Here is a 12,601-nt window from a genome sequence, read left to right on the forward strand (position 1 = left end):
CTTGTTAATATAGAATTGAGAAAATAGATCATAGATATACATTCACTGTCTATCATTGCTCTAGTTGAAAAGGCATTATCTACTAGAGCATCAACAGTGAAGGGTTTGAATATCATCTTAAATTTAAATCCTCTTCATTGCTTCTTCATAAGCTTCTTATTTTGCTTCTTTCAGTGTCTTTTGATTGAAGCTACTCTTTTTTCTGAATCCTTGCTCATATCTACATCATCATCATTCAGTACTGGCTTGAGAATCACCTTAGTTATTGTGGAGGCGACAGGGTGTCTGAGAGGTTTGAACAGACAGCTCTTAATCATATAATCTCCAGCTCTGCATCTCAGGCACAGGCCTTGCTCTCTTCTTCAATTAATCTCTGTCTGATTTATCAATTTGATGTGGTGAGTGCTTGGGGTCACAGCATCAGAAGAGAGATTCATCAGATTATCAGCAGAAGCTTGAGACTGGTTTCATCAATTGAGAACAACATGACAAAGTAGAGAGTGTGGATTAGATGTTGTATGATAAAACCAAAGGAGAGTTACATTCTCCTTGAAGGACAGGACCCAGAGAATCACCTCTTTCTGTCGAGGATCATTTGTTGGGTCTGCCTGGGACTCTTCGGGGGAGGTTGGTTGAGAGAGAATATGTCTTGCAAAGGTTTGGAAAATGGCATCGTCTTGGGAAACCTTTCAAAGCCAACCAGAGTTCGCCTAATTTGAGCGTTTAAGCGGAAAAAATATCCCCCTTGGAGGCTCTCTGCTAACCGTATACAGGAAGTTATGCCGGATAGCCGAAGCAGCCGCTGTTCCTGTTGGCTAACGAATGGTCAAATAGCCGCCGCCCCCCGCAGTCTACTCCAGCCCTTGCACGTAAGCAGCCCTGGACAGGGAAGGAGCACCCCGCACCAGTTTGCGGCAGCTATCGGCTTATCGGTTATTAGTCAACTCTTCTCAACTCATCCTTCTCCTCTAAACCTTGTAATATATATATATATAAATATATATACCAGTTTCCATGCGGGCTCCTTTGCGCATCGCCGTGCTTGAATGCGACGTGCCCCTCCCAAACACCAAGGCCAAGTACGGCGGCTATGGCGGCGTCTTCGAATCACTGCTCCTGTCCGGCGCCAAACTGCTAGACCAGCCCGATAAATTCGATCCAGCGACCGGGCTCCACATTTCAAAATGGAATGTCATGGAGCGAAACGAGTATCCCGATCTAGAAGATATCGATGCAGTGCTGCTAACTGGATCCAGTAAGTTTGGGCGAGGAGCTCGATTTTTGACGTGTCGTCGCACTTCTCTAAAACCAAAGCCTTAGAACACAACTCCTACGATGATATCCCCTGGATAAACAGGTTGGTTGAGTATATCGCCAATATCCTAGCGCAGGATCGGGTTCGCATTATCGGTGTGTGCTTCGGCCACCAAATTATCGGAAGAGCGCTGGGGTTGAAGGTCGGTCGAAATGAGGAAGGGTGGGAGGTTGCGGTGCACGATGTGGATCTCACGGAGAAAGGAAAAGAGTTGTTCGGGCTTAGCAAATTGGTATATCATACCCTTTTTCTTCTATCTACCTATTTATTGTATCTCCCGTATCATATGTATATTCACCCAAAGACAGCGTCTCCAGCAAATGCATCGCGATATCGTCCATTCCTGTCCATCGAACGTTACTCTTCTTGGCTCGTCGCCTGTATGCCAGGTGCAGGGCATGTATCTTCCGGGCCGATTTATTTCCGTCCAAGGGCATCCTGAGTTCACGAAGGATATTGTTGCAGAAATTCTAGACGCACGAAAAGAAATGGGGGTGCTGCCTCCGGGGGTGTATGAGGGCGGGATGGCTGCTGCGGGGAAGGAGCATGATGGAGTTGCAGTTGGGAAAGCATTTCTGGAGTTTCTGCTTGAGGAGTGAGGTTGCGGTGGGCTTTTGATGCCTGAGCCGCTTCCCACACGGGTGTTTCATGTGCCTTTTTTACATGTAGGACTGGGGTTCAGGTGTATATGCTTTGTATCCCTTGTTTTATTTTCATTGCGGGCATGCTAGATACCCCAGGGGGTTAGATAACATATCCTACAGTGAGAGATATGGGTATCATTGTGTTACAACTCTTCATTCAATTCATGATATGTCTTTTCTGAAACCGGGGAATGATCATTCGCCAACTACTAGTGAACATGACACACCCTGTTAAATACTATGTACAGTCGAGATGTTAACAAAAACACTCGCTACCTCACATTCATCATATAAGGAGGTAAAATTAAAAAAAAAAAAAAAAAAAAAAAAACTCTCCATGGTTATACAAACTGGACAGTCGTTCAGAACTTCACACCTCCTAGGCACCCACCAAAACAAGAGAAATCTTACACGCCATCCCCCTTCTCCAAAAAGCTCGGATCAGAGTCAATCCTCCTCTCAAACTTCGTCCACCAATCCCTAAACGCTCTCAACGGCACCACCTCCTCCCCCCCAGCTCTAGGATCCGACGCCGCAAAGCTTGCCAAATAATTGAACGCATTGCCAATTATCCGCTGCGCAAGAATCCTAGTACTGACCGGCGGCGTCAACTTTGCCGCCGCAGCCTGCTGGCCAGACAATCTGACCAGATCCGTCGTGGACGGTAATGAGGGCTGCAGCTGGTTCTGGAGATTAGCCATCATCGCCGCAACGTTCTGCGCGGGCTCGATGGAGACTCCTAGCGTGATTGTTGCGTTGGGGTTTATATCTGTATCCACGAGGGGGCGGGTGGCGCCTTCATCCAGCATGTCATCTTCCTCCTCTGCCTCTGTACGCCGTCGGGGGCCGGGGAAGTTGACCTTGAAGATTGCGGAGGGTTTCTCGTTGGCGATTGCGCCGAGGAATTTGAAGTTGGGGGATGCTGAGGTTGGGGTTGCGGTTGGGTTGCGGTTGCGGTTGCGGCTAGGTTTTGGTTTTCGAGGCCGCTGTTCCGGTTGAGGAGGAGGTCGGGTGGGAATTGGATGTAGACAGCTGCTGCTGTGTTGGCGGGCAAGGTGACGCCCGGCAAGAGGAAGATGACGATGTGGGAGAACTTGGGCGCTGCGGAGAACGTGAAGGCGAAGTTCGTCGCGGGGGTGGTGGGGTCGGACTGTATGGGAACTACGTTGGTGAGGCAGGGCCGGCTGGGAAGGATGACGGAGAACATTATCGCTGGTAGAATGCAAGGAGATACAGCCGGTATTGTGTGTGTGGACTACGTATGGGTGGGTTTGTGTGAGAGAGAGTGAGAGTGAGAGTGAGTGAGTGAGTGTGTGAGTGAGTGAGTGAGTGAGTGAGTGAGTGAGTGTGTGTGTGTGTGTGTGTGAGTGTGTGTGTCTGTGTGCGTCTGTGTGTGTCTGTGTGTGTTTTTGTTTTGCCTCTTCTGGTACAGAGCTGCTTGAAGTTTTAACTAAGGAGATACGTTGTTCTGTCTCAGGAGATTAGCTTCGTAACTCTGATCAAAAGAGTGCTTGGAATACAAAACATTTCTTATTGGATTGCTTGCTTGCTTCGCTTTATCACTGAAGGGTTCACTTGTGCCTCTATATGGGTTGAATTGCCCACATGTTGCCGTTGCCTGCCGGACGTGAAGTTGAAGACAGCTCTGCAATGGCTGTACATCTATGTGATGACTAAGCACAATCATCTTTCAAAACCTTGAGCTCCGGCTTGTAGCAAACCAACTACTATGTGACTAACTATCTAGTTAACTGGATATGTGCAGAGTACTCGTACGGAGTAAACTTGTGTAGACTTATCACGGTTTTGAAAGAGTGGGCAGACCGCTTTTAAACCACGTTCATTCAACTGTGGTCCCGTTTCGAGGCCCGGTAGCGCCGGGAGACTTAAAGAGTTTGAGGCGCAGGCGCAATTCGCAAATCACAGCGCATCTCCACGACGGGTTGGCGCGGGCTGTTGGACAAAAGGAAGATGACAGCTGTGGCTGATGCATCTGGACCACTCCCCTGCTCCCTCCCCCGGCTTTTGCATTTTCTTTGGATGCAGAGGAAAATTGAATACGGCGTAGTGGGGTGTTTCGAATCGCTCCAAGCCAGCATCTTGGTAAATATCAGTTGGACGTTGGGCTCAAATGCAAAAAAGCTGCTGGGATCTAGGAATCTGGTTGCTTCTGTAGAATTTTTTATAATTTTTGGACGTTGATCTCCTGTGTCAAAGCCCAGGAATATGTGTGTCATTCACAACGAGCTCGCTATGCCGCCAAGACAGGGTATAATCCCTTCGAGAGCGCCTTATCAATTAACTCGGTGGGATATAAAAGGACCACCCTCCATATTTTGAATAGTAAATCACCGGATATCGTACAAACAACCACGACAGAAATATATTGCCCTATTCTCCTTTTGAAAATCTCCTGCCTAGCAAACATCTGCTCTTCGGAGTATTCTTGTTTCTTACCTCAATATAAAAGCATAATGGGAGGCACAAAAGTCAAAAAGTCTTACCTCGACTTAGTCAGGGAGTGCGATGGGTATTTTTTTGAACCCCTCCCTCCAACACGCAATAACAAAGAGATCTATCTGATCAACTGACACACCTCTTCAGATTTCCTTATTATGAGGATGGCCCAAAAGACTTCGAGGATTACATGTCCCATTTCTATGCATTTAAAATCAACGGCTGCGTTGAAGTTTTGGGATACATGAAGACTGATGTGGTGAAAAAGTGGGACTGGTCGCAAGAATCGTGGGAAGTTGACCACGACGCCCGCACACTGACCCTTCTCTCGGATGAAGATGCGTCAGTGCAGGAGCGGACCGACTTGATACAAGCAACTCTTCATGCCGCTCGTGCAGCAAGCGCATTTGAAGTCTTAAAGGGCTGGCGCGATGAGCTCTACCCCATCTACGTTCCGGGGACGACTGATCTGCTTGCCAGTATGGAGCGCTCTGCAGCTTGTCTCTTTGGAATCCTCACCTTCGGCATTCACATGACGGCCTACACAGTGAAAGATGGACAGATTATGATATGGGTTCCCGTGCGGTCAGAGACTAAATCGACTTTTCCGGGGATGATGGACAACAGCGTGGCGGGTGGTATCACCACAGGGGAAACTCCGTTCGAGTGCATGTTGCGGGAAGCAATGGAGGAAGCATCCCTGGAGAGAGAGGTGGCAGAGAAAGCGATTGCGTGCGGCTGTCTTACGTACATCTACATCCGTGACAAAAACGCTGGTGGCGAAACTGGTGTTGTGCAGCCCGAGTGCGAGTATATCTACGATCTCAAGCTTGAGCCGGATATTATCCTTCAACCAAAGGACGGGGAGGTGGGGGAGTTCTTCTTAATGTCGATTCCTGAGGTGATTGAGGCGCTGGAAGCGGGGAAGTTGAAACCGAATTGTGCGGTTGTCATGATCGATTTCCTCATGAGACACGGGAAGATAACGCCGGAGGAAGAAAAGGATTACATTGAGATATCCGCGAGAATACACCGACGTCTTGGATTCCCGCTTTTCTAAAAGAGCATTCCTTTTTCCCTTTCCCTTTCCCGTTCCCTTTCCCGTTAAATACCTCATTTGTCTCGTTTGGTTTCGTGCGCCGGTTAGAATACTGTTTGGAAATTACGACCACTAGGACAAGAGAAACGCCCACGCTAAATGCCCAAATATAACATCCTGACTGTTCCGCATCACAATTTCAGTTCTTCCATTATTGCCCCGTTCGTAGTCCTAGACGTTCTTTGAGAATATATCTGGAGAGCATGAAGTTCAACAATGTTTTCCTGAAAAGGCATACGTAAATATATATCCACTATTTTTTCATTAAAAGGTAGATGTAGTCGATCCGAAGAGGACTGAGCTTCTTATAAGGGCCTTCTAGGTAGAGCAAAAGTCCTCCAAACGACACAAAAACAGACCTACATATAAATTTTAAAGGAAGAATTACGTCAGTTCTAAACCCAGGATACATATAGAGAGAAATGCAATAAGCCAAAAAGGTGTCGAACGATCTCCACTCACATATTCTCCACAGTGTTCCCTTCTTCAAACCGATAAACCTTCCCATGACATACATAGTCATAATCGTTCGCTAGGGTTTGCTCCCCCATACTAACATCCCTCCAAGCACCCTTACCGCCCGCGCTATCATCTTTACCGTCAAGAGCAAGTGTCGACGCAAGCGCGAGGGACAATGTCTCTCCCGTCGCCACTGGATAGAGCTCTGTGTTCACATCGAGGGTGAAAATGGTCAGGTTGTCGGAGGACGTGCAGCTGATGCGGGCTACGCGGTCGTATTTTTGATCATTGATCGCAGTGACGGTAAATGTGTCTTCGAAAAGGACGGGATCTGACATTGTTGCGGTGAAGCCGAGGAGAGTGAGGGGAGGAAGAGCTTTGTGAGGGCTGGGGATTCGGGGTGAGACTGCGGTTTTCAATTGCACTGTAAAATCCTTTCCCGCTTGGCAGTTTTTGAGGGTATCTTAAATTGTAGGATTATATTAGTGTGGGCTAATCTGGAAACCCTTGCGATGATGTTTACTGTGAAAAAGTTATAAAGTCTAGGGAGCATAATAACTTTCTCGTGGTTTGATTGGGCCGTTCATGACTAATCGAAGCTTCACGTCGGTGTTTTCATATCTCTGTTGATTCTGGCTAAATACCTAACTTGCTAACATAAAAAAATCCTCTCCTGTTGCAGCAACTATGTCATTTCGAAAACGGAATATAGGGCTATCTCCCGGTTCACCTCGCGGAATTGCTTCCAACCAACCCATTTCGCAACCTTCACAACCTCCGCATCCTCCGCAACCCCCACAGCCGCCCGCAAAACCTATCCTGGGTCTGCGCCCCTCACCTGTTGATGGACGGCAGACAACGTCGACGGGAACACAGACTTTGGATAATTTGTTAGCCGGGCATGCTGGATTCGTGTTAGGGAATTCACTCCTGATTGAAGAAAGAGGCACAACTGATTACGCGGGCGCTTTGCTCAGATATTATGCTGCGGAGGGTGTTGTTCAAGAGCACCAGATCCACGTTATCGGAGTGGGGGAGCAGTGGGGGAGGGCTCTTCCCGGCCTAGTTGGGGCGGCGGAAGCTGCAGATGACAAAAAATCTAGTAAAGGAACAGGGGAGAAAATGAAAATAGCTTGGAGATATGAGCGATTGGGAGAGTTTGGTACAGGCATTGCACGATCGAGAGGTGAGCTGGTCAAGCATAGAGCATCCATCTTGAATAATCCTCTAAAAGGCGACGACACTATGGATGCCTCGTCTAGGTCTCTGAAAAACTGAATGAAAGCTAATAATTCAACAGTACCCGCTCCAACAGCAGAAAAGAATTCAGATTCATCAGAATCCGCTCCGACGCCGCAAGTGTTCTGTCACACCTTTGATTTAACGAAGCGCCTTACCCATCCCTCCTTGGCTTCTATAAATTATGTCCCTCTATCAACCTCCGCACCTGATGCTTCCCCATATACATCAGCTCTCCATCGACTCTCCACCGCAATATCCACTTCACAGCCAAATGTCGTCCACCGAATCATCATTCCATCCTTACTCTCACCCGCCATATATCCCCCACATGCCAGTCAACCCGAACACTTGTTACAGTTTTTGCACTCGTTGCGCGCCATTTTGTCCACAAACTCCAATCGCATAACCGCGATGATCACCCTCCCACTGTCTCTGTATCCTCGAACTTCGGGACTCACTCGATGGATTGAACTGTTGAGCGATGGTGTTATCGAGCTGGCTCCCTTCCCGCATCTATCAGATACCAGCCCATCTGCAACATCGGGGGCGGCCACGGCACAAGAGGAACCACCACAGGGTATGCTCAAAATCCACCGGCTCCCGGTCCTGCATGAAAGAGGCGGAGGTGGTGACAGTAGCTTAGGCGATGATTGGGCGTTCGCTCTGAGCAGGAGAAAGTTCACAATCAAACTTTTCAACTTGCCCCCAGTAGAGGGAGATACCGATGCGCAACAAGGGAATGCTTCAAGTGGCACAAGCAAAAAGGACCTCGAATTCTAATATCTTAATCATCCCCGTGGATACCGAAGCTGTAACTGATATCTTATCTCGGATCATCGCTGTCATAATAATCCACCTGATCTCTGATCATATCCTCAAGCTCAACATGCTCGGACATGGCGGAGCCGCTATTTGTCATTGTTCGTAAATAACTACGACCGTAGGCGCCCTCCCTAGTGTTAGCAGGAAAGCCGGCAAGGCGGGCACGAAAACCGTCCCCGAGACAGGACGATAACGCCAGAAAAACTATCGCATAAGTTAGTTATATCCGAGAAAGCGCGGGGCCGGGAATTGGAGACGGTTGAGAAACCTGGGCCACACTTACCGATAAGAAGAAGAATCGGCCCAAAGAAGAGGCTGAGGAGCCAAATGACGTTCATTAGAGATAACTGCACTTACACTGTATATAAATTACTGAACAGTTCATCCATTGATGAGATGGGATGTGATGATGCGACGTTCATAGTGGTCTCGAATGTGAAGACAAGCTCCGAAGTTCAGCTCAAGCACCCCAACCTCAGCCACGTGACCAGTCATCCGGGAAAATATTAAAGCGGGAAGTTCTTGTCTCTTCCAGAATTCACACACAACACTCAACCAACGTCAGATAAATCCTACTGCTGAGGGTGTTGAACTCCTCGCTGTCATGGTGATGGTGATGATGATGATGCGTAGTCGGTAAGCGAGAGCATTTTCCTTCAAAATCTTCTTTTTAGATGATTAATTCACTACAAATCTGTCAATCCCCTGAGAACCACAATTTAAATATGGTTACCAGTGACGAGAAACGTAAATTTTCTTATGATTCATTAGACACATTGATATTGTTTTTCAATTAATTCATGATGTTAATTGAAGATAGCTAACCTCTACCTTTCAGTTGAACCAAATACTGGCCAAAATTATCCCCTAACGCTCCTCATCAATGCCGACTTAGCCATCATGGGGAGCATCCCAGATCTCCCTGTTCCTATCTCTTTGGTATCTGGACATTATTTTTTGTTCTCAGCTGATGCGGCGACCTATCTACGCCGGGAATATCATATATGTGGCGTCTTGATAGGAACCCTACCCCAAATCCCGCAGCAGAATGTGTTCCTTGGCCTTCCCCTGGAACTCATGCCCGAGGAGGCAAGGCTGCTTATAGAGAAAGGCGTGGCCTATATTGTTGATGATATCAAAGTGCATGAGAATGGCATGCAAAACATATCCGATCAGGATCGACGTCGTTACCTGCAGTTCCTCGAGCAAGAAGGTCGTCAAGCCGCTCTAGTCCAAGCTGGTCGTAAAGAACAAAAGAGAGAGGAGGCTCTCAAACAATTAAAAAAGAAACAAACGGTTAAACAAACAGGGTCACCGCAGGACCTGAGCCAGTCACCTTCTCAATCTCAAAGTTCCAATCAAGAAGAACCCGAGGAACTACTCTTCGACAACGGTGAACCAGCTCTTCACTCAGCCCTCGCATCCTCCAGGCCATCTATTGCTGTGCATGCCGCTTTCGGAATAACCCCGGCAACATCGAACGGTTTATTCCCAACAACCACGCCTTCCTCGTTCCCCACTTTGCCAGATGTACCACCATCTTACCCTCTTTTTAAACACTTACACTCGGAAGGATACTTCCTCTCTCCTGGCCTCCGCTTCGGATGCCAATACCTTGCCTATCCCGGAGACCCGTTACGTTTTCATTCCCACTTCTTAGTTGTTTCTGCAGATTGGGATGAAGAATTCGACCTCATGAATCTAGTCGCTGGTGGCCGACTGGGGACTGGCGTCAAGAAAGGTTTCCTCATCGGAGGTGCGGAACCCTCGGATGGCTCACGTGTGAAGACTTCTCCTGATAACGTGAGGACTTTCAGCTTTGAATGGGCGGGCATGTGAAACGTGAGCTGCTTAGTATGTTCTATCACTTGACCACTCATGATCATTTTCTGATTAGGTCATCTCCAACAGCTGATAGAGATATCAATTTCTAAGGGCATGTTAGACGTGTCTGGATATGTCATGGTTCTATACTATTAGGTGGATTGTACTGTACTGTCCGCTATAGAAACTTGGCCCTCCATTCGAAGCTCAGCAAAAGCTTTGACACCCTCCCTTGAGGTAAACATTGCTTCATTAGCAACATACCTCCATTATAGGATGCGGTATTAAGGTCGTTGATTGTCAGCAAGATAGTCATATCATGCTGTTAGCCGGCTTTACCCTTAAGGAGTTGATGACTGCATCGAGTGACTTATAAAAGATGCCACCGTTGCTCGCGTCCCGCAAACATTTCCTGCCTGGTGAGAATGGCTCACTAAGATCTATCAACATACATGTAGTTATTTCTAGTGGCTAGAATTTATGGAGCGATTGTCGTTGACATGTTGGACTCGACTAGTAGGAAATGTACCCGTTGAATGCAAAGAATACCAGTTTTTCATTCCGCACAGGATTAATATAATGAACCAAATGTAGTTGTATGTTCTTTGCTGCCCTACCTCACTCCTTGTGTTTTCCATGGCCCGTGTTTACAATACTCGATTATATAACCCTCGCAAACTGGCAATGATTCTCTGTCTTGATCCAACTGCACCCAATCCGAGGGCAGATGCCTCATAATATTCAGCGTATGTTGAAGCTATGTAAACCTCACATGAGCCATATTCTTTCCCAGTGATGGTCCCATGTTCAACCTGACCAGAAGACTAAGAGCATATCCTTTTCTAGATTCTTCTCAGAGCACCACCTCTTCCGCAATATCAGCGCTCTTCATATAATCACTTCAAATGGAGTTTTCACCCATGAGCTACTTCTCATTGCATGACAGGATTGATCTGTCTCTCCGGAATCCTTTTAAAGGGCGTGAGGTTGGTTAGTATCCTTAAGTTATGGGGTGGTTAGGGGTCGTGTTCAGAAACCCAGGGTACATATATTAGTCTCCCCTGTGGGTATAAATTCCTCTTTAACAGCATACATGCACACTTTTCCTTTTCACTATCCCATGTAGATATACGAAGCGCTCAACAATGCCGCAATTCATTCCGTCATCCATTCTCCCACTGTGGCCCTCCAGCCAGGTTCCTTCACGAGGTAGGAAGAACATCGACGCTTTAGTACAGAAACTCCCCGCCCCAACCATGGTATTACTCGATTATGCTGCGGAAGTCCTGATAGGGAGGGAAGACCCCGCTGACAGTTTGGTCGTAGCCGCAGAAATGACACGCCACAATGCAAATGGATTGGCGCTTGACGAGAACGTCTGCTTTCCGCCCGGTAGAATCGTGATTCGAACATAGAATCAAATTTAAAGGTGTGAATGTCATACGCTTGCTCTTTGCGGATAACTCTATAGTCAGGAACGAAGGATTATTCAATAAATATAAACATGAATTTCCGAAGGATGCAGCACCATCCTACGATTCATGCGAGAGTACACATTCTCGTTTCCAGCGTGGGGAGGTAGACGAGGTGAATATTGGGTGATGGGTTCCAAAAAGTGATTAATAGAGAGACAGGATTACCCATATGAATGGATCTGTGGCTGTAAGAAGTTCGTCGTTGTCCATGCCATGGATCACACACATATCGCACCATTAGCTAGGACTTTAGTGGAATCAGTTCCATTTTCAGATGAAACAAAATGAGCCGGTTCGTCTGAGTGTGTGTTACCGCAAATATCCTAGGAGGCTAGACGGGGCGACAATAGGAGACAGATAGAGTATTCTCCGAGGAGAGGCGCAGGATATTTTGCACCATTCAAAGATAATCCAGATTCTTCCACTTGAATTTTTTGTTGGCTCTATCAACGGGTCGATTCTCGAACTGACTGCCGTGAAGTTCGAAGGTGAGATTTTTGTGTTCTCCTTTCACATCCTCGCCATCACAGGCAGGCAGAGGAATTTGGAACCGGAAGATCGTATGCTCCTTAGGAATTGCTGAGAAACACATCAGCTAGAATATCATGAAATATACAACGAATAAGAATTATACCCATACACAGGAACTTACTCTTGGCTTCATCTTTCTCCGTAACTACAACGAAGGTAAACTTCGAGTCCCTGACAACTATTCCCTTCACACCAACACGACTGACGCAGCGACTCCGTACGACCTCAAGTTCAGCCCCATGGAAATCCGCGCTGGACAGCTGGCTCCCGTGCACTAGGGGATTAATAAAGACTTGGGATTTGTCCCGTTTCAAGTCCAGCACATCCTGCATATATTCAATCCACATTTTATGGAGACCCTTAAATACGTCATATTTGATCTCCTCCTTCGGTAGATCATAGATGCCAGTAATCCGCTTTTCTCGAGCAGATAATGGCTTGGGCTTTTGTTTCCGCAGGAAATATTCCTTCTTCCGCAAACGGTGGAGTCGACGACGAGAGCGGTTGTCTGCGGGTGTTGGCGATGTTGGACGGAGGAAGAGAGGTTTCTGCTTTACCCTCTCCGTAAAGAGATCGCATGCTGTGTCGGGAGAGTGCGCACGCGAAATTAGCTGTTCCGCGATGTGGACTCGTGTATTGGAGGCGAAATCTGCCATTGTTGTCGTGGAGCAACAGTCATGCCATTTTGATCTAATCTCGGCGGTTCCGCGGAATCAGAAATATTTCTAGATTC

At 47.3% G+C, this 12,601-nt stretch overlaps 9 protein-coding genes across 9 annotated transcripts; 5 read left to right on the forward strand and 4 right to left on the reverse strand.

The window, feature by feature from the left end:
• Nucleotides 1-1,014: 1,014 nt before the first annotated feature.
• On the forward strand, nt 1,015-1,914 carry PADG_05472 (uncharacterized protein; the record flags this gene model as incomplete). Its single annotated transcript, XM_010762713.1, has 3 exons — nt 1,015-1,255; nt 1,321-1,547; nt 1,624-1,914. 3 exons carry the CDS (start codon nt 1,015-1,017, stop codon nt 1,912-1,914), a joined length of 759 nt encoding a protein of 252 aa, XP_010761015.1.
• Nucleotides 1,915-2,366: 452 nt separating this feature from the next.
• On the reverse strand, nt 2,367-3,166 carry PADG_05473 (uncharacterized protein; the record flags this gene model as incomplete). Its single annotated transcript, XM_010762455.1, has 2 exons — nt 2,367-2,991; nt 3,054-3,166. The coding sequence occupies 2 exons, from the start codon at nt 3,164-3,166 to the stop codon at nt 2,367-2,369; spliced, it is 738 nt and encodes a 245-aa protein (XP_010760757.1).
• A 1,267-nt stretch (nt 3,167-4,433) lies between these two features.
• PADG_05474 (uncharacterized protein) lies at nt 4,434-5,476 on the forward strand (the record flags this gene model as incomplete). Its single annotated transcript, XM_010762714.1, has 2 exons — nt 4,434-4,489; nt 4,564-5,476. 2 exons carry the CDS (start codon nt 4,434-4,436, stop codon nt 5,474-5,476), a joined length of 969 nt encoding a protein of 322 aa, XP_010761016.1.
• A 292-nt stretch (nt 5,477-5,768) lies between these two features.
• Nucleotides 5,769-6,312, reverse strand: PADG_05475 (DNA-directed RNA polymerase core subunit RPB8; the record flags this gene model as incomplete). Its single annotated transcript, XM_010762715.1, has 2 exons — nt 5,769-5,874; nt 5,978-6,312. 2 exons carry the CDS (start codon nt 6,310-6,312, stop codon nt 5,769-5,771), a joined length of 441 nt encoding a protein of 146 aa, XP_010761017.1.
• Nucleotides 6,313-6,661: 349 nt separating this feature from the next.
• Nucleotides 6,662-7,996, forward strand: PADG_05476 (Elongator subunit ELP4; the record flags this gene model as incomplete). The annotated part of the gene is made up of 2 exons (XM_010762716.1): nt 6,662-7,160; nt 7,275-7,996. 2 exons carry the CDS (start codon nt 6,662-6,664, stop codon nt 7,994-7,996), a joined length of 1,221 nt encoding a protein of 406 aa, XP_010761018.1.
• Nucleotides 7,997-8,039: 43 nt separating this feature from the next.
• Nucleotides 8,040-8,376, reverse strand: PADG_05477 (uncharacterized protein; the record flags this gene model as incomplete). The annotated part of the gene is made up of 2 exons (XM_010762456.1): nt 8,040-8,242; nt 8,322-8,376. The coding sequence occupies 2 exons, from the start codon at nt 8,374-8,376 to the stop codon at nt 8,040-8,042; spliced, it is 258 nt and encodes an 85-aa protein (XP_010760758.1).
• Nucleotides 8,377-8,763: 387 nt separating this feature from the next.
• PADG_05478 (tRNA-intron endonuclease) lies at nt 8,764-9,877 on the forward strand (the record flags this gene model as incomplete). Its single annotated transcript, XM_010762457.1, has 2 exons — nt 8,764-8,785; nt 8,877-9,877. The coding sequence occupies 2 exons, from the start codon at nt 8,764-8,766 to the stop codon at nt 9,875-9,877; spliced, it is 1,023 nt and encodes a 340-aa protein (XP_010760759.1).
• Nucleotides 9,878-11,007: 1,130 nt separating this feature from the next.
• PADG_05479 (uncharacterized protein) lies at nt 11,008-11,464 on the forward strand (the record flags this gene model as incomplete). The annotated part of the gene is made up of 2 exons (XM_010762717.1): nt 11,008-11,254; nt 11,334-11,464. 2 exons carry the CDS (start codon nt 11,008-11,010, stop codon nt 11,462-11,464), a joined length of 378 nt encoding a protein of 125 aa, XP_010761019.1.
• A 273-nt stretch (nt 11,465-11,737) lies between these two features.
• PADG_05480 (RNase P/RNase MRP complex subunit) lies at nt 11,738-12,524 on the reverse strand (the record flags this gene model as incomplete). Its single annotated transcript, XM_010762718.1, has 2 exons — nt 11,738-11,916; nt 11,990-12,524. The coding sequence occupies 2 exons, from the start codon at nt 12,522-12,524 to the stop codon at nt 11,738-11,740; spliced, it is 714 nt and encodes a 237-aa protein (XP_010761020.1).
• Between the last annotated feature and the right edge of the window lie 77 nt (nt 12,525-12,601).

The sequence above is a fragment of the Paracoccidioides brasiliensis genome (genome assembly GCF_000150735.1).
Source record: "Paracoccidioides brasiliensis Pb18 unplaced genomic scaffold supercont2.6, whole genome shotgun sequence".
NCBI lineage: Eukaryota > Fungi > Ascomycota > Eurotiomycetes > Onygenales > Ajellomycetaceae > Paracoccidioides > Paracoccidioides brasiliensis.